Here is an 18,377-nt window from a genome sequence, read left to right as displayed (position 1 = left end):
CCCAGCGTATAAACCGAAGATGGTACTTCCCCACTCATCAACCGCCACGTGTACACATTTCGCACTGGGGCCCACATGTCATACTCACAAGAGCGATATATATATATATATCTAGGAGAGTGCGTTCGACTCGGTTTGAATTATTAACAACTATGCCCCTCGCCCACCGCCTCCTCCTCTCCTCCGCCGCCGCCGCCGCAGCGGCCGCGGCCGCCGTCGTCGTCCTCCGCCTCCGCATAGCAGGCCCTCCTCCTCTCTCTCCGGCGCCATGGGGGAGCACCGCACCCTCACCCTCCTCGTGCTCTCCGCCAAATCCCCCGAAGAGATNCCTCCTCCTCTCCTCCGCCGCCGCCGCCGCAGCGGCCACGTCCTCCGCCTCCGCCGCCCTCCGCCGCATAGCAGGCCCTCCTCCTCTCTCTCCGGCGCCATGGGGGAGCACCGCACCCTCACCCTCCTCGTGCTCTCCGCCAAATCCCCCGAAGAGATCGCCCTCGCCCGATCCATCGACTCCGACCGCCTAACCCTAAATCTCAGCGAGGGAGACGAAGGGGAAGGAGGAGAAGTTAGAGTTTTGCTGGACTCCGATGTCGACTCAATCGACCACCACCCAACGTTCGGGTTCCAGCTTTACATGGAAGCGCTTTCCACGAAGCGCTTTGGGAGGCTCCTCGTATGGTCCCCGAGGATCTCTTCCACTCACGACCTCGTCACTAAGTGAGCAAAATCTCTTCTTCTTATCCAATTCTTAAAATTCTGAGCTTGTTTTGATTTGGGTCTGTTTAATAATTTGATTTTTTGAAGCCCTGGGCAGGAATTTTCATGAGCTCCCGATTGGTACAGTGTGTGTTGCAGATATTCAATCCAAAGGAAGAGGTTTGTGAGAGAAATTTTGTTGGTTTCAGATATGAATTAGTGCTCTTTTTGTTACCTTAGCTATAGCTCAATCTAAAATAACTACCTAAACTTTAAAAACTCTCATTTCATTATCCGATCTTTCGATTCATTGATTTCAGAAAATCGTCAAGTTCTGTAAGGACATTACAGTTTCTGCCAAAAAAGTTGGAGTGTTAGATTACAGAATCCCCTACTGAGAAATTAGAAATACTCTTTAAGTTCTATGGCAAGTAAGTTAAATGAAATTATATTGTATGGTCAAGGTTTGGCAGTAAAACCAAAATTTTTGGATTGTAGCCACCCTTTTCGAATGCGATATAGTTTGTAAGTTCCGGACATTCTTCTCATAAGTTAACTTGGTTACTACTTTGCCAAAGGTCGAGCGAAGAATGTATGGGAATCGCCGCCGGGTTGCCTCTTGTTCTCTTTTACGTTGCAGATGGATGATGGGAGGAAGCTACCTCTCGTGCAGTATGTTGCGTCTCTTGCAGTAACCGAGGCTATCAAGGAGTTGTGTATCACTAAAGTAAACACTTTTCCATGCTACAGTGAATTTAATTGTACTGCCATTTTGTCTTGGCTTCTCTTGTTCTCGATTTATCTATTGTTCGATGCTTTAGTGTCATATTAAAATTCCCTTGAGACTGTAGTATACGATAGTTTGATTTTGACTGTAATGAAATTTCAGGGATTGCCGCCGCTAGATGTCAGAATAAAGTGGCCCAATGATCTGTACTTAAATGGTCTTAAAGTCGGAGGCATTCTTTGTACCTCAACCTACCGATCCAAAAATTTTAACGTTTGTGCTGGTAAACAGGTTTCTCCCTACTTGTGACTACTGTGGATGTTTATGGCATTAGATAGCTGAATCATATCCATTGATTATACTTGTCTCATTTCATGGTCTTGAAAATCAAAATTGCCAGTTGTTTCTCTTTCTTGTAGGTGCGTTTTATCGACACCCTTGTGATAAGTCAATATTCTTTTTTGCAGGTATTGGTTTAAACGTGGATAATGAAAAGCCCACTACATGTTTGAATGCAGTGCTCCAAGAAAAAACTTCTTCACATAGACTAAAGAGAGAAGACATTCTTGCGTCTTTTTTCGATAAATTTGAAAATCTTTTTGAGATTTTCTCGGACCAAGGTAACTAATTAAACTAATGGTGCTCTCTTTCGTCTGCTGCTTTTGCGCAATGTGCTAATTTATACTTCAGTCGCACTTAGCAAGTTGTTTTTGATATCTGTAAAGCTTTTGATTTTCCCACCTGTTTTCCAGGCTTTCAGTTTCTCGAGGAGCTATACTATGACACATGGCTTCACAGGTACGAAGCTAGTTTGAAGAACCGCATCCCTTCTATTGATTTGGTTTTTTTTATATCTTGATGATCATGCAAACACATCAGTGCTCTCATTTCAGATTAGTCTTACGTGCTGAATTTAAAATAGTTGTAATGCAAGTCGATTTTAGATTTGTGGATGTAGAAACAAGGTTTTTTCTTAATTGATGAACATGGATTGTATATATTTGGCAGAAAACAATTGTTATCACCACTAAGTTGCTTTGTCCTTTGCTATTTTGATGTGCCATCGCCATTATCATAGACTTTGCGAGCAATTCAGGGCTTGGCAACAAGTTTGCTTGCTCTTTAACATACACAATCTAAATTCTCTTTTGGAGGTGCTGAAGCTATTGATTGGTTAACTTCTTGTGCAAAACCTTCACCTCTTGTTTCCTTTTTCTACTTACTGTTTTGATATTTCTGCAGTGGCCAAAAAGTTGTCATAGAAGAAAAACATGAGGATCAATCTGTAGAAGAAACTGTAGTTACAGTTCAGGTGAGTAAATATAGTAAATTTTTTTAAAAAAAAATTGTTCAAGTTTGTCTAATTTAATGAAACATACATTATACAGGGATTAACTTCCTCTGGATATTTATTGGCTACTGACGAGGATAACAAAACTTACGAGCTACACCCTGATGGCAATAGGTAATCTCTATCATGTATACGATTGTTTCTATATAGGCGATTAAAGATTAGAAATAACGGCTGGTTCTACTGGAGATTTAGGCTGATACTGAAAACGAAACTTTTCCGAGAGGTAGAGAGGAGCTTGAGGCTCTATATGTCTACTAGACCTAGTTTCCTGGATATGTTAGAGTTCTTGAATGAAGTTCCGTATGTTGCAATGAATTTTATGCAAATATAGCATATATTATGCACTTATACTACGTATGTCACTTTCAAATACCCTTATCCACCTCGTGTTTTTCCACTACTGTTATGTGCTGCAGCACGGTGTGGGTGTCTTACAATGGGTTGTATTGCAGCTTTGATTTCTTCAAAGGACTGGTGAGGAGGAAGATCAAATGAAGCAAACAAAAGCACCAAAAAAAAAAAAGAAGTGCGGAAGCGAAAGCAGTAGAACAGATTATACAGGGAGGCAAACTTGGTTTCTGGATTTGAAGTTAAACAGAGTCTTGTTTCTGGTTCCGCACCAATGTTGTTGATTAATCATATGATCCCTTGGCCACTGAAAAAAGTTGTATTCTTTCAAGCCAAAAGTTTACAATGCAGCGTGATAGCATGTGTATCTCTCCCTTTTATTCGTTGCGATCTCACTGCAGTATGTATGTCAACATACATGTCGTTTTGTAATGAACTCCTGATCTTTTACTCTTTTTTTTAAAAAGTTTATTAACATCCCTTAACTTTTACTCATTTTGATTTGAGTATTTTCCTTCAATTGTAAGTTGTTGTTAATGAAATCCCAATGCAACTAAAGCTAAATGGCTATATGTTCGCAGAGTCAATTTGAACTTGATATGATTAAACATTGTTCTGATTAATGAGGGAGCGTTCGAGATCATTAAATCCACCGTCAAGCATTGCTTTGAGATTCGTGCCCAGAAACTCGGCGGCTGGTGTAGCCTCCACTGGGCAAAATGGGCCTCCCATGCACATTCTACGGCCCAATATTGGCCCTGTACGAAGAGCCAACCATATAAAATCCAACAAATTGGGCCTCCAATAAGAATTTTTGGCCCAATAACGGCCCATAAAACAAAAAATATCGCCACGGAGAATCCCATTAGGTGGGAACAGCGGCGTGCCTCATCCATTCTCATTTATTTATTTATTATTTATTTGTTTTTTAATATTCTTATGTATATAAATAAATAATTAATCTCCTCGATTTTGTATCTTTGTTGATTCACTCTACATCTCATGATCTCAAGAGGCGAGTTTGCATCTTTTACTCTCTATGATTCGAAATATACGATTTCTTTTTTTCAAAAAATTGGTTTTTGCTTTTTTCTCCCTCTTATTTTTTCGGTTTTTAAGGTAGCCTCTGTTGGTGTGTTTGCTACAGCGAAAAAAAAAAAAAAAAAAATCAAGCATGAGATTGGAAAATGAATGTTATGTTGCGTGAGTATTTGGTTTCATCAATTTTATAACCTTTTTTTTTAATCTAATTTTAGTGACTGTTTTGATTTTATTCATTTGCAGGAGGGAGTAACCTTTAGAAAGTTGTAATTTTTACAATTTGGCACCTAATATTTGTTGATATTTGTATTGTAACTCCTCCATCTGCTTCAGTAATCTCCGCTTTCACGTACCCAATCAATGGGCCATGATCAACCTCTTGTTTCTGCTGAGTGGTTGCATCAAAATTTGAGTAGTCCCAAAATAAAGGTGAAAAATTAAGACTCACTTATTTTGTAGTATGTTCTAATTTACTGAAGTTTCCATTTTTGCAACAATTGGACTTCAATTTCCCCTTTTTTTTGAACTACAAATTTCCTTAAAGATCTTTGTAAAGGAATTGGCTATTGCTGGAATATCCATATTATGGCTTTGGTTAAAAAATTTTGATGCTCCTCAATAGTTAATATTGTTGTTATCAGTTAGATTGTATTTTTAAGTGATTCTATAAAATTTTATAAGTTATGATGCTCTTATGCTTCATTTACTAGCTAGTTGTGGTTGAAGAACTTCAAAATTTAAGTTTCGGGGATAATGAATCCTTTTCTCGGATTTTTTGTTATGTTACTTTGATTTTTAAGTTGTTCTTCTGTTTCTAGGTATTGGATGCTTCTTGGTACATGCCGAATGAGCGAAGAGATCCGCTTCTGGAATATCAGGTTCGATAGTTTCCATCTTTTAGATAAGACTAACACTTTACCACTTCTAAGTTTTGTATGCTGTATTTTAGTTCCTTTATAACATACAACTCACTTTATCAGTTCTTTAGATGGTTTGAGGAACTAATCATTTATGAAAATATGAGCTGAGCTTGTTGCTGTGGCAATTTTTATGTTTTTTTGTTGATGGCAAGAATTTGATTACTACGTAGCATAAGAAAATTCAGGAAGAACACAGGAAACTTGGCTCCTCATTCGCAATCAATTATACCCCGCCAATACGATCAACTATTACTACTTTTAGAGGATTACCCCTCTAACTAAATAGTTTTCTGCTTCCTACATACTTTTAATTAATTCATATCATATGTTACTGTTCTTTTTAATTTATTCAGGTTGCTCGCATACCTGGCGCGTTATTCTTTGATATCGATGGGATAACTGATCGCACATCGAATGTGAGGCGAGCTTCCTAGTTTCTATGTAGTTACCATTCTTAGGCGTGCTTTAAATGTTGATTCGTATATTTGTTGCACTAGTTTCCGCACATGCTACCATCAGAAGCGGCTTTTTCAGCAGCAGTTTCTGCTCTTGGTGTCAGTGACAACGATGAAGTGATAGTTTATGATGGAAAGGGCATGTTCAGTGCAGCTCGCGTTTGGTGGTAAGCTCAAGCTCAAACTTTTAGCCTGTAATAATTGTCATGCATAAATGTACGTTCAGTTGCGTTCAGTTGCACTAGTATGAACTAGATTTGCAACTAGTATACATGGTTAACTATGGAGGGACAACTATGGTATCATTTTATTGTGGTAAATCAAGCGTTAATACCATTCATAATGTCCTCTAACCATTATCCATATGTGTAATTTACATAGGCAAGAAGCAGAATCTCTTTTTCTCCCTTTTTTTTTAACTCTGACAAAGTGAAATGAAATGTACTACAAGATAACTCATTAATGAATAGGATGTTCCGAGTTTTTGGACACGAGAAGGTTCGGGTATTGGATGGAGGTTTACCACAATGGCGGGCTTCTGGGTTTGATGTTGAATCTAGTGATTCTGGAGCAGTTCTGAAAGCCACTGCTGCTAGTCAAGCAGTTGAAATGGTTTATCATGGAAAAGAGGTGAGCAAACTTACATTTAGCAGCCGTAATAGGCCAAACTCTTTTTGGTTAATTGATTGTTCCAATCATTTTAATTTGATATCATTTCGCAATGTTGTACTGTCTAATTTTACCGTTTATTTTGAGATGGCAACTGTATATGTTGACGGTAGATCATCAAATTTTCTTCTCAAGTTATCTTCTTCGTGCTCACAATATGCTTATATTTAGGCCATTTCATGCATCGGCTCACTATGTTCTCTTTCTTGCAGCCAAATCCTAGCATATTTAAGGCAAAGATTCAACCACATCTAGTTTGGAGGATTGAAGAGGTTAGAATCTAGTAAAAACGGATACATGAACGTCTTACTCTCTTTCTTTGTTGCTCTTTCAGAAACTGTTTTGTTAATGGGCGCATATAAGTTGCTATGGTAGTATGAGATGATGCCATGATGACTTCTCATGAATGAGTTGTTTGAATGTAATGCTCTTATTTTTCAGAAGTAAAGTACTATTGTGGACGATACGTACTTAAATATGAAAACACATACATAAATATATAGATATATTTTATGAATCAATGATTCATTAATTTTTAGCATTATTGGTCCAGTAATTCAATGTCTTTTTCTTTATGTGACAGGTCAACGAAAACATACATGCACAAACCCATCAACATATAGATGCCCGATCAAAGGGCAGGTAATTTTCTCGCGGACTTTACTTTCTGAATAGAGTATTTAATTGTTGATGAAAAGTTGATTTCTTCTCTCAATTCAATGCATCGAGGTTCTGAAAACTGTTGCTGGTACAATCTTCTTGGTTTGTCATTGCAGGTTTGATGGTATAGCTCCAGAACCACGTATAGGAATAAGGAGCGGCCATATACCTGGAAGTAAATGCATTCCTTTTCCTGAGGTGGGAGCAATGCATTGTGATGTGTTAACGAAGCTTAAATTCGGTTAAATGTCAATGTCATATTGAGGGAATCACTCATTTCTATGGGAATTGAGTTAGTTGAATAGTCCTTAATGATATAGGAAGTTTAAAGTTTAAAATTTGCCATTAACTTAGAGCTCTTATCCCAGATGCTGGATAATGCACAGAAGCTCCTCCCGCCCAATGAGCTTCGCAAAAGATTTGAGCAAGAAGGTGAGATTTACCAACCTCATGATGCTTTCCCTCACTGGACATGCTGAGATTTGTTTATTGAAATTCACATACAAAGCGTGCCTTAATCTTGCTATAATGCGTATTTCTAATGAGGTAACATCTTGATTCCTATTTTCTTCAGGCATTTCTCTCGATCGCCCGATGGTGGTCTCCTGTGGCTCCGGTGTGACTGCTTGCATAGTTGCCCTGGTTAGATATCCTCTCTTGTGCTTAGTAACTTTCGATGTTTGTTATAAGATTTAAGTATACTGTAGAATGAAAAAGATGGGACTAAAGATGCTTCCTGTTTCAGGGCCTTTACCGGATTGGAAAACCTGACATTCCAGTTTACGACGGATCTTGGACTGAATGGGAAGCCCAACCAGCTGCCCCCATAATCACCGCTGCTGCGAGCTCTTGAAATCATTGATGCGATTGCAGTATCATTTTTCCCATTTCAACATGGATTTGAAGACTTAAAAGAGGATATGCGAGAACTAATTATAAGGAGCTCTGTTCTGAGAATATTTCGTTGGAAAAGTAATTTGAGAGATCATCATGGAAAGATAGATGGAGAAGTTCGACAACCATTACCATTCAAATTTTCCAAAAAAATGTAATGGATGTTGTAAGATCAAATGTTACATTTTAAAGTGTGTTGTATGATGGCTACCTGGTAGGTATGTGAGGTTAATTTCATAACAGTACAAATCATGTTTGGTATTTGTATTCATATACAATGATCATATCTCCTTTTTCTCATCCTTTTACAATGATATCTCATTCTCCTTGTTCTCATATTCTTCGTGTACAGCAACCAGGAGCTCAAAACATTAAAATGATTTTGCAGGGAAGTGACTTCAAAAGAACAAATATGAGATCCATTAAATTTGAGCATTTTCCTAACAACCTGTTGGTTTATCTTCTTCACAAGAAACTAAAATACTATGTCTAATAAGCAATGAATGATCCATAATAAGTCATATCATATCCATAAATACAAACACTATGTATTACACAAACAAAATTTTCTAGCCAGAATTCAACAAATCCCCCTTCTTCTATATCTCCCTCTTCTTCCATGTCACCTCCCAAATTGGTACTAATACAACAAAAATTGGTACTAATACAACAATAGAATGCTATTCATGCATACTAAACATCATCTTAATTTTTCTCATTGTTTTCTTTTCCTCTTCATATCTCTTTGTAATTTCACTTGTATCAGAACAGAAACATATGTGCTGTATCCAACACCTCTCTGCTTTCGCAGGTAAAACTTGTTAATTCCTTCTTTTCAGCTACTCTGGAGAATGGATAAAATCATGCTGCATTCATCTGCATGATCTAGATACTTATGATGGTCTCGTTGTGCTCCTATGAATTTCTAGTGTTTAAATTATGCTCGAAATATATCACAATGATATCGTCGTCGCCGCAGTTAGTCCATTCCTTCAATCTTCCTTTAATCTCGCGTTCTGCCGCTCTCCTTATTCAGTGCCTTATCTTCCAATTTTCTATGCAATGGGCAGTAACTTGAGCTCTTCTAACTCTATCAACTGTCACTGAAATCTCAGTGTCTTATATGAACATTTGTGTGGCATTTGTTCACTGCTCCTATCACATATGAAAGACAATGATCACTTAGTTTGATCCAAAGATAAGCACAAGCTGATAATTTGAAATGAATCGAACCACAAATCAAGAGGCAGAAACTTTGTCTAGCTAGCCAACTTGAACTTCTCCAGCATGATGTTCGATTTGATCATCAAAAAACTTACTCTCAGCATCCACCATCGACAAATCATCAGATACCATGAAAGCTCGAACACCATCCTTTTGATTTATCCAGCTGTACCCTCGATCTTTTACAACCCCACGATTGCTCATCAATGCTCTAACAGCCGATGCATCATCCCACTGACCTAAAGAAGCATATATATTTGACAGAAGAACATACGACGACGAATTGTTCGGGTCGAGCCTGAGAAGATTCTCAGCTGCATATTTCCCCAGTTTAGCATTCCCTTGAACAGCACATGCGCTAAGTAAAACTTCCCATACAATTGGATCATCTTGGCAAGGCATTTTGTGTATTAACCCCTCTGCTTCCGTTAGTCGACCTGCTCGACCAACAGAATCAATTATGCAAGTGTAGTGATCAGCTAATGGCCTAATATTATAGTCTTTTTCCATGGAATCAAAGTATTTGATCGCCTCATCAACCAATCCAGAGTGACTACACGCAGTAAGAACAGCAATAAAAGTAACACTATCCGGCTTCTGTTCCGTGGTTAGCATATATTCAAACAGTTCAACAGCTTTTTTGCCGCAGCCATTTTGTGCATACCCGTGTATCATCTCGTTCCAGGAAACGATATTCCTTAGTGGCATGCAATCAAAGAGAACTCGTGCATCTTCCACATTACCACATTTGGCATACATATCGATCAAAGCACTTCCAACATATACATCGCCGGCATACCCATCTTTCGCTGTTTGTGCGTGTATTTGTCTACCTTGAGGCAATGAAGACAATCTAGCACACGAGTTTATAACACTCGTATAGGAAAATTCAGTAGGCAATAAACCATTTTCTCTCATTTGTTTGAAGAAACAAAAAGCCTCTTTGTTCAAAGAGTGGACACTGAAGCCTGTAATCATCGCATTCCAACTGACGACGTCTCTCTCAGGCATTCTTTCAAAAACTCGCTTAGCAACCTCTATATGCCCGCACTTTGAATACATATCCACCAACCCACTAGCAACAAACATGTCAACATGCAGCGCGAGCCTTATCGATGCAGAATGAACTTGTTTTCCGCATTCCAAGAGGCCTAATCCTGAACATGAGCTAAGAATAAGAGCTAGAGTGGTTCGATCAGGTCGAACATTAGAAAGCTGCATTTTCCTGAACAAGCTGATCGCTTCTTCAAGCGAATCTTCTTGGGAGTACCCAGATAAAATAGCATTCCAGGAAGTCACATTTGGGCTCACGATTTTATCGAACATTTCACGGGCATATGCAATGTCCCCTGTTCTAGCACATGCGGCAAGCATGCTGATATAAGTGACCTCGTCGGGCTCAAACCCTAATCGCTGCATCAACTGCAACATTTCAATAGCTTTCTTGCTATCACCTCTCTGACCGTATCCAGCTATCAGGATGTTCCAAGAAACAACACTAACATCAGGCGTCACATTGAAAACCACAAGAGCCTTATCCATGTCGCCACACTTCGCATACAAATCGATCAACGAATTGCTCACATGGGCATCAGAATCAAACCCACTTTTAATAACCATAGTATGTATCGATTGGCCGAGAAGGATATCGGATTCCTTATCTTCTACTCTAGTACAAGCACCCAAGACACTCGAAACAGCTACCGGATCCACGCGAATTCCGCTCGTGTGCATCTTCGCAAACAATCTCAAAGCTTTCTCAACGGATCCACTTTGCATCAAACCACCCATCATAGCAGTAAAGGACACCTCGTTCGGCTGCGCCATTTCGTCGAACACCTTAACCGCATCCTCAAAACTCCCACATTTGGCGTACATCCCGAGCAAAGCGTTCTCCACGAACAAGTTCCCATCAAGTCCCACTTTAACAACAAGCCCGTGACACTTCCTACCCTCGCACAACCCCATCGAGCTCCCCAGCGCGCTCAGAACACTCGCAAACGTGAAATGCGTCGGCGCGAGACCTTCCGATAACATGGCAGAGTACAAGTTTAAGGCGTCGCGCGGCGAGCCACCGCGCGCGAGGGCGCCGATCATGGTGTTGTAGGAGACGGCGTTCCTGCGGGGCATTTGGTCGAACAGGTGGTGGGCGAGGCCGAGGTCGCGGGACTTGGACGCGGCGGCGACGATGGCGTTCCAGGAGAACACGTTGGGGTCGGGGATGGACCGGAACACGTGGGCGGCGTAGTGTGGGAGGCCGCATCGGGAGTAGAGCTCGATGAGGCGGTTGGAGAGGAAGGTGTCGGAGGAGAGCGCGGGGGAGGCGACGATGCGCGCGTGGACGGATTTCGCGCGGCGGAGCGCGCGCGCGGCGATGCATGAGTGGAGGAGAGCGGCGACGTGGGCGGCGGTGGTGGGGTGTTCCATGGTTGGGGCTCGGTTTCTGCGGCTCTTAAAAAGACCCGACCCGACCCATTTACTGTATGACTCGAGTTCGAAGTCCAACCCGAAATCGGATCGATCGGAGCGCGACGCGACCACTCAAAATATAAACCCTGCCCAAAACCCCTCTCTTCACCACCGTTCCCCCCTCCCCACCACCACTTCGTCTTCCTCCATGGGAACTTGAAACCCTAGCTCTCTTTCCCCCCCTCTCTCTCTCATTCTCCCCACCACCATGCCCAAACCCCTTCTCCGCTCTCTTCAAACCCTGCTTTACTCCAACGTCCCCATGGGCGGCTCCAAGGCCCTCTTCCTCAAGCACCCTTCGGGCCCCGCCATACCCATTTCTCCTTATCGCCTCCTCCATCTCCGCACCCACACACGCATCCTCTCCCCAAACCCTAGAAACCCTAGCTCCAAATTTGCTCTCTGTAGCACAAAACAATCTGGGTCTCGCTCGCATGGCCCCATTACGCCTTCTAGACGTGGTAGGGAGCTTCAACACTCAGAAAAATCCTTCCTTCAAGTACTTTGTAACTAACAAATTATGGTGCTTTGGTTTACAAGTTTATACGGAAACATTGAAGGAGAAGGCGGGTTGTGAGGAGCAACTAGTGATGCTGAGACGTAAGCTGGAGGATGAAGGAATTCCTTGTAGCCATTGCAAGCCTGGGCAATACAGTAGTTTGTTGTGCCCAAAGGTTCCTTCCTGTGAACACTATAAGTTCTTTTACTTGCCATATTCATATTGAAGTTACATATTGTATAGTTGGATTATACTGATTTGAAGAAATTTGAAGTAGAATGCTTGATACTGGATAAGCTAATTCGCTAGGAATCGATTATAGATGCGTACTTGTGGTTCACAATGAAATTTTGTAGTCCTTTTCCAGAAAAAGAGTTGTACATGTGATTTTTTGTTTGTTTGCTTGTTTTGATGTTGTTGTGTTGATTATAGTGTAAAGGAGGTTCTTCAATGGAGAGAAGCCTATCTGTTTACATCCGTGAAGATGGGTGAGTTTATCCTTTAGTTTGCACATTATATACACAATATGCTTTCTAATTTATTCATACATGCCATTTGTTTGATTTATGATCTAATTGTTTTACTGTTAGATGTTTATCTTCATACAACTAATTTGTCTTGTAGGGGATTGGCCCTGTGGAAATGCTTCAGAGGTAAATGTGGCTGGAAAGGCCATGCAGAGGTATTCTTCTACTCGAATATCTCTTCATGTTAGAATAAGTATTTATATTGAGTTTATGAATGAGGTGCTTCTTGTATTGTGCTTCTAATCAAAATCTTTTGCAGCCATACGGGGATGTTACGACACAATTCATCCGAGAACGTCCCAGTTTGAAAGTTAAGGAGCATAGGATAATCAACGAAGAGGATCTAGAACTAGAGCCACTTTGCAAAGAGGTATTTATCTTCTCTTTAACTCTGTAGACATTTTGGTACCTTTTTATATGCTACCGTTCTTTAATTATCTACTATTTGGTAAGTCCATGCTTCTTCAATCGCCTTTCGTTTAATTTAGATGTCAAATGTTTCCATTCATATAATATTCTGCTCCTGTGTAGTACAGTGGATGATCTATTTTGCTTGTATTATATTCCCATGCTATAGCAACCTTTTGTTTTCCTTGTTTCTCTCTCCTTTTTGCATCGTAATATATTTACAGTCGTGAAATTCCTTGTATTGGCATACTACGCCATTCATTTTTCCAGCTTATTGCATACTTTGGGGAGAGGATGATATCAGAAGAAACTCTCAGAAGAAATGCTGTAATGCAACGCAGATGTGACAATAAGGTTTGATCTCTACAATACATTCATGTTTATCCGTAAGTAGGCATAATAACCGTATAATGTGTTTTCAATTTTCAGATTGTTATTGCTTTTACATATAGACGAGATGGAACTCTTGTTAGCTGCAAGTACCGGGAAGTCTCCAAGAAATTTTGGCAGGTTTTTGACATATATGTTTACATATATATAGATGTGGCAATTTTTTTGAATTTAATCATATGTATGCGGAGTACTGTGACCCTTAAATATGATAGGGATTAAGAGACCATCACAGCTTGATACCATATTTTCCCCTTTTTCCAGGAGAGGAACACAGAGAAAATATTTTATGGTCTCGATGATATAAGACGGACAAGTGATATCATCATTGTAAATTATCCAACATGGCTTCTTTGGTTTGACAATGATAAAACCCCCTTCTTTTCTCAATATTTCATTTGAATTCCTGCATTACAAGTTGTTCTATTTGCAATTCGGCTATAATGCAGGTTGAGGGTGAAATTGATAAGCTTTCAATGGAAGAAGCAGGGTTCCGAAATTGTGTTAGTGTACCTGACGGTGCACCTGCGCGAGTTGCCAACAAGGTTCCTGATGAGGAGGAGGTCTGAGCTGTCATATATTGGTGCTTTTACGTACATATCCCTGGAAAAATAATCTATTTCGCATATACCCCTGTAAAATCTTAATTGATGCACAATTGTAAATGGAATTCCTTGCAAGATCACCCTATATTAAGGAGTTATTCAATTCCACATGGGAGGGTTGGGGATCTGGCTACTATGAGTTTTCTTTCTTTTATTGGTTCTATTTGGTTAGACTTTTCTTAGTGAAGCATAATTTATTCTCTCATCTATGGTTCATTTTGTTAGACTTTTCTTGGTGACACATAGTTTATTCTCTCGTCTGTTGGAATTGACACTCCTACAAGAATAAATGAACTCAGTAGCATTCTTTGCTCTGTACATTTCAAGTTGGAGCCGCAACTTATCTCTCTATCTTAACTCTGTCCAATTTGTTAGATATATCTTGAACTTTACATGCTTAAGACTTGAGATCTAACATTTGCCAATGTTTTTTGTAAAGCTAGGATACAAAGTTTCAGTACCTGTGGAACTGTAGACAGTACTTAGACATGGCATCTCGGATAATACTAGCTACAGACGCTGATCCCCCTGGCCAAGCATTAGCTGAAGAGCTGGCTCGTCGGATTGGTAAAGAAAGGTTAACATGCGTTTCTTACCATTGTTGTTATCAATTGAATTTTAATACCAATGATTATGATTAACACATTCTGTTAATAAAAACAGATGCTGGAGAGTCCAGTGGCCACAGAAGAATTCTGCTGAAGTTTGTAAAGATGCAAATGAGGTCTGATATGCACCATAATGTTTCTCTATGTTGCATCCTACCTTATTCTATATCGTATAACTATTATTGGTAATGCAAAGGAAGCGGCTATTACTGTATATTGCATCCTACTATATTCTATATAGTATAACTATTATTGGTAATGCAAAGGAAGCAGCTCTATCCCAAGGGAAGGATACTGATTTCTATTCCAGACACTACTAAAGGAATAATATTCTCCAAGGTATTTAATGTGATTTTTGATTTGTTTTTTTAATAACTTTAGGTACTTATGTATTTGGGGCCAGATGCACTGAGAAGAGTTATAGAAAATGCTGAGTTATATCCTATTCGGGGTCTTTTCACCTTCAGCCACTTCTTCCCTGAAATAGATGCCTATTATAATGGCTGTTATGGATACGAGCAGGGTATTTCTTCAGGTTGGAATAATGTTGATAAACTCTATAAGGTGAAATTTTCAAACTAATTGTGTTTCCACTGCTTGTCAGCCACCTCTTTTTTTTGTATTGCTATCGTTCTTTAGAGAGTGCAGGCACAAAATGTGAGGCGTTTTTATGTTCAGCTTTTGATTTTTCTTCTCTTTATCTTTCTCATCTTGAGTAGGTTGTCCCTGGAGAGTTAACTGTAGTAACTGGCGTACCCAATTCAGGTAAAAGTGAATGGATTGATGCTTTGATGTGCAATATCAACAGAACTGTAGGCTGGAAATTTGTTCTTTGCTCTATGGAAAACAAGGCAAGTTCTACTGATTAGTCACTTCCATTTCCCATGTTCATTTGATAGAAAAGTGTCGTTTCTTTTAAAATCAGGTTAAGGAGCACGCAAGGAAACTTTTGGAGAAGCACATAAGGAAGCCGTTCTTCAATGCCCGGTAATACGTCGTGTCGGCTAGTGCGTTCCCATTACTATTACAAAGGCCCTTCAGTGAGCAGTCAATTTGTGTCTACTTATGCAGTACTTACCGCAGTATGACATGTCGAACTGCCACTATATGGCACGGTTAATTTATTTGAATCGTTTGTATTGTATACTGACAAACAACCTAGTAGAGCTTCAAACTAAAGCATATCTAGATGTTGTAAAATTAAGTTAATTAAACATAATGATTCATACATTTGTATATTTCTGATGTATATTCCGGACACCACCAATATGCCTAGTTCTTTTAAGTTGAAACTAAAGCAAGTCAATTCATCTTTCGTCTCATGCTAAGCAGGGTGGTTTAAGTTCTTGATAACTTAAAACGTCCTGAATTTGAATTGTATTCTGATAAAAAGCAAATTAGTGAAAGCAAATTAGTTACACTCACTAGAAAAGAAAATCTAGGTTTGTTTTTGAAAACCGACAAATTAGATTGTGCCCAATATTTTTTCTTCCTTTTGTAGCTAAATTGAACTTTATCTTGTTTAAGGAAGTTTTCAATTTGTATCAAATTTGCTTGATTTTTTTTTTTGTCTTGTTTCTGATAGTTATGCAGATTCGGTGGAACGCATGAGCGTTGAGGAGTTTGAACAAGGAAAAGAATGGCTTAATGATACATTTCATTTAATCCGGTATGACTGAGATATGCGACACATATTTTCATGATAATGTCATTAAATTTATTAGCAACTCATATAAGATGATTGTCATTTTTTCTATTATAGTTTCTCTTCTTCCGTATAGTTGTTTCTCTATTGCTATTGTCTATGTTCTTGTAAATACATCTGCATAAGCACTACAATGTTGTTTAGGCTTTTGCCGCATAGTTTGATGGGTTCTTTTTTTCGCCAGCAGATGCGAGGATGATTGCCTTCCATCTGTTAAATGGGTTCTTGACCTTGCAAAAGCTGCAGTTCGAAGATATAGAGTGCGTGGACTTGTGATTGATCCCTACAATGAACTTGATCATCAACGACCTCCAAATCAGTGGGCATATTATTCCTTATCATAGACTAGTTTCAGGGTGTTTTTTATTTTTTTTCCTTTCCTCGTACAATTGTGTTCTTCTGACCCTTTTTTCATTGAGCGTACTGTTATCTGAGTTACTCTAGGCCTTTCTCATGGGTTACCTTTTTAGTAGATCTTTACATGATGAATTCCTTGAGTTCTTCATTGCTAAATCTTTTCAATTCCTTGAGTTCCTCATTGCTAAATCTGTTCATTCTTTTCATCTTGATAACAGAACCGAAACAGAGTATGTGAGCCAGATTCTCACTATGATAAAGCGCTTTGCGCAACATCATGGTTGCCATGTCTGGTTTGTAGCTCATCCAAAACAGGTATAATTATGTCCTTTTATTTCAGTATCGACTCATATGTATCTTATCTTGGAAACATAATATTTATTCATCTACCCATCTATATCAACTCTTAAATGTTCTTTTTTTCTGATATAATCATTTCCTTAGCTACAAAACTGGGGAGGTACTCCGCCTAATATGTATGACATCAGTGGGAGTGCACATTTTATAAACAAATGTGACAATGGTATTGTCATACATCGTAACAGGGATCCAAAAGCTGGCCCGCTTGATACTGTGCAGGTTAGTTGCAATCTTAGTTTGATAGCTCTTTCTTTTTCCACATAGAAAGAAATACGTAATTTATACTCATCGTTTTACTGATATACACTAACCACTGGATTCTCTTCTTTGGGCATAGGTTTGTGTTAGAAAGGTGCGAAATAAAGTCGCTGGTAGTATTGGAGATGCTTTCTTGGCATATAATCGGTATGCAATTCCCCTGTACACTCAGCTTGATAAAATCTTTTACTGTGCATTAGTATAGCTTTATCTTGTAAATCTCTCTCTCTCTCTCTCTAAGGATAGATTATGGAGAATGTATATCCATCTTGAGATAAATTCCTTGCTTTTGTGGACTAATTTTAGTTATCATGATCTAGACAAGCTTTTATGCTACTTTTTTTTTTTTTTTCTTTCCACTTTACATATTTTTAAGCTTTGAAATAAAACTTTGGTCCAAAAAATAAAAAATGTTAAATCTTTTCTGGCATTTCTATCTTTTTGCTTGGACTTAGGTGCTATACAACATCTTCTATTACAGGGTTACAGGAGAATATATGGAGGTTGAAGACCATGTTTCAAAAAAGTAGGCCACCTCGACCAACCGTGATCTAAGTCCGTGGTGCAGAGACCAGGCACGACTCGGCTAACCGAGTCATTTTGCAGACCTGAATGTGCTCCAGTGGCCGCACACAATGCCGAAACAACCGGACCACCTCAAACCTAACCTCTCTGCTACACATGGCGCGTCGCAATTCACATGGGGTTGTACATCTTGTTTAACACACTTCTCTTAGCACTTCTCTTAACCCTAGAGTGACATCATACAAATTCCAGTATTTATGTTTGATTATTATGACCCTTGTCATAGTGGTAAAATTTGAATTCTTTTGAGTCATCAATTAGTCAAATTATGAGTATATATATATATATATATATATATATGCTACATTATTTTGCTACCAACCACATGCAATGTACTACAACATTTCATTCTCATTATTAAGCCTCTCTCTCAATCCTTGCTGTATTAGGACCCATGAAAGAAAAAGAAAATGGGGGCTTGAGCATGAACATTATACAGTATACACCCAGGATTTGCTTGTGCATTGCCGGATGGATTTGGTGATGCCAATTAAATTCTTACTGGCAAGCAGTGGGGATTTGACACGTAGTCAGCCCCCACAGCACCTTCTAGATGTTGAAGAGTGCAGCTTAGGACAACCCATTCCAGCTATCAACAAATGTTTGTTGCCAAGATCATAC

At 39.3% G+C, this 18,377-nt stretch overlaps 4 protein-coding genes across 8 annotated transcripts; 3 read left to right on the top strand and 1 right to left on the bottom strand.

Moving 5' to 3' along the window:
* Positions 369 to 3,613, top strand: LOC109724747 (biotin--protein ligase 2-like; the record flags this gene model as incomplete). Its single annotated transcript, XM_020253672.1, is given in 9 exon segments — positions 369 to 714; positions 812 to 873; positions 1,272 to 1,420; positions 1,583 to 1,703; positions 1,888 to 2,040; positions 2,173 to 2,218; positions 2,663 to 2,732; positions 2,809 to 2,885; positions 3,227 to 3,613. Coding segments are annotated over 9 exon segments (1,008 nt in total). The 3' UTR covers positions 3,270 to 3,613.
* On the top strand, positions 4,024 to 8,061 carry LOC109724748 (thiosulfate/3-mercaptopyruvate sulfurtransferase 1, mitochondrial-like). Of its 4 annotated transcripts, none has more exons than XM_020253677.1 (12): positions 4,024 to 4,137; positions 4,497 to 4,592; positions 4,982 to 5,041; positions 5,437 to 5,499; positions 5,581 to 5,705; positions 6,009 to 6,168; positions 6,420 to 6,479; positions 6,791 to 6,849; positions 6,984 to 7,065; positions 7,236 to 7,299; positions 7,442 to 7,509; positions 7,613 to 8,061. In XM_020253677.1, the coding sequence occupies exons 2-12, from the start codon at positions 4,524 to 4,526 to the stop codon at positions 7,718 to 7,720; spliced, it is 918 nt and encodes a 305-aa protein (XP_020109266.1). In that variant the 5' UTR covers positions 4,024 to 4,137; positions 4,497 to 4,523; the 3' UTR covers positions 7,721 to 8,061. The 4 variants fall into 4 exon arrangements, with proteins under 4 accessions (XP_020109266.1, XP_020109262.1, XP_020109263.1 ...); XM_020253673.1 differs by having other exon boundaries at positions 4,025 to 4,137; positions 4,407 to 4,592; XM_020253674.1 differs by lacking the exon at positions 4,024 to 4,137 and adding an exon at positions 4,256 to 4,325 and having other exon boundaries at positions 4,407 to 4,592.
* On the bottom strand, positions 8,246 to 11,426 carry LOC109724742 (pentatricopeptide repeat-containing protein At4g20770-like). The gene is made up of 2 exons (XM_020253666.1): positions 9,081 to 11,426; positions 8,246 to 8,916 (listed from the first exon to the last, which is right to left on the bottom strand). The coding sequence occupies exons 1-2, from the start codon at positions 11,410 to 11,412 to the stop codon at positions 8,873 to 8,875; spliced, it is 2,376 nt and encodes a 791-aa protein (XP_020109255.1). The 5' UTR covers positions 11,413 to 11,426; the 3' UTR covers positions 8,246 to 8,872.
* On the top strand, positions 11,633 to 18,110 carry LOC109724743 (twinkle homolog protein, chloroplastic/mitochondrial). 2 transcript variants are annotated; one of them, XM_020253668.1, is made up of 20 exons: positions 11,633 to 11,915; positions 11,995 to 12,128; positions 12,386 to 12,441; positions 12,578 to 12,635; positions 12,740 to 12,850; positions 13,159 to 13,242; positions 13,318 to 13,398; positions 13,543 to 13,608; positions 13,728 to 13,841; positions 14,327 to 14,460; positions 14,547 to 14,607; positions 14,873 to 15,055; positions 15,211 to 15,342; positions 15,417 to 15,478; positions 16,077 to 16,160; positions 16,384 to 16,515; positions 16,772 to 16,868; positions 16,998 to 17,132; positions 17,251 to 17,318; positions 17,653 to 18,110. In XM_020253668.1, exons 1-20 carry the CDS (start codon positions 11,663 to 11,665, stop codon positions 17,699 to 17,701), a joined length of 2,094 nt encoding a protein of 697 aa, XP_020109257.1. In that variant the 5' UTR covers positions 11,633 to 11,662; the 3' UTR covers positions 17,702 to 18,110. The 2 variants fall into 2 exon arrangements, with proteins under 2 accessions (XP_020109257.1, XP_020109256.1); XM_020253667.1 differs by having other exon boundaries at positions 16,381 to 16,515.

This window comes from Ananas comosus, linkage group 19 (genome assembly GCF_001540865.1).
Source record: "Ananas comosus cultivar F153 linkage group 19, ASM154086v1, whole genome shotgun sequence".
Lineage (NCBI taxonomy): Eukaryota > Viridiplantae > Streptophyta > Magnoliopsida > Poales > Bromeliaceae > Ananas > Ananas comosus.
The sequence above is the reverse complement of the archived record's forward strand: the minus strand, read 5'-3'. Positions and strand labels throughout refer to the sequence as shown.

Coding starts and splice junctions, on each gene's coding strand:
- LOC109724742 (XM_020253666.1), bottom strand. CDS start 11,412: ATGGAACACCCCACCACCGCCGCCCACGTCGCCGCTCTCCTCCACTCA. Junction 8,917..9,080: donor GTCGATGGTGGATGCTGAGA/GTAAGTTTTTTG, acceptor CATATGTGATAG/GAGCAGTGAACAAATGCCAC.
- LOC109724743 (XM_020253667.1), top strand. CDS start 11,663: ATGCCCAAACCCCTTCTCCGCTCTCTTCAAACCCTGCTTTACTCCAAC. Junction 12,442..12,577: donor GTTTACATCCGTGAAGATGG/GTGAGTTTATCC, acceptor TTTGTCTTGTAG/GGGATTGGCCCTGTGGAAAT. Junction 13,243..13,317: donor AACGCAGATGTGACAATAAG/GTTTGATCTCTA, acceptor TTCAATTTTCAG/ATTGTTATTGCTTTTACATA.
- LOC109724748 (XM_020253677.1), top strand. CDS start 4,524: ATGGGCCATGATCAACCTCTTGTTTCTGCTGAGTGGTTGCATCAAAAT. Junction 7,066..7,235: donor AATGCATTCCTTTTCCTGAG/GTGGGAGCAATG, acceptor CTCTTATCCCAG/ATGCTGGATAATGCACAGAA. Junction 7,510..7,612: donor CTGCTTGCATAGTTGCCCTG/GTTAGATATCCT, acceptor TTCCTGTTTCAG/GGCCTTTACCGGATTGGAAA.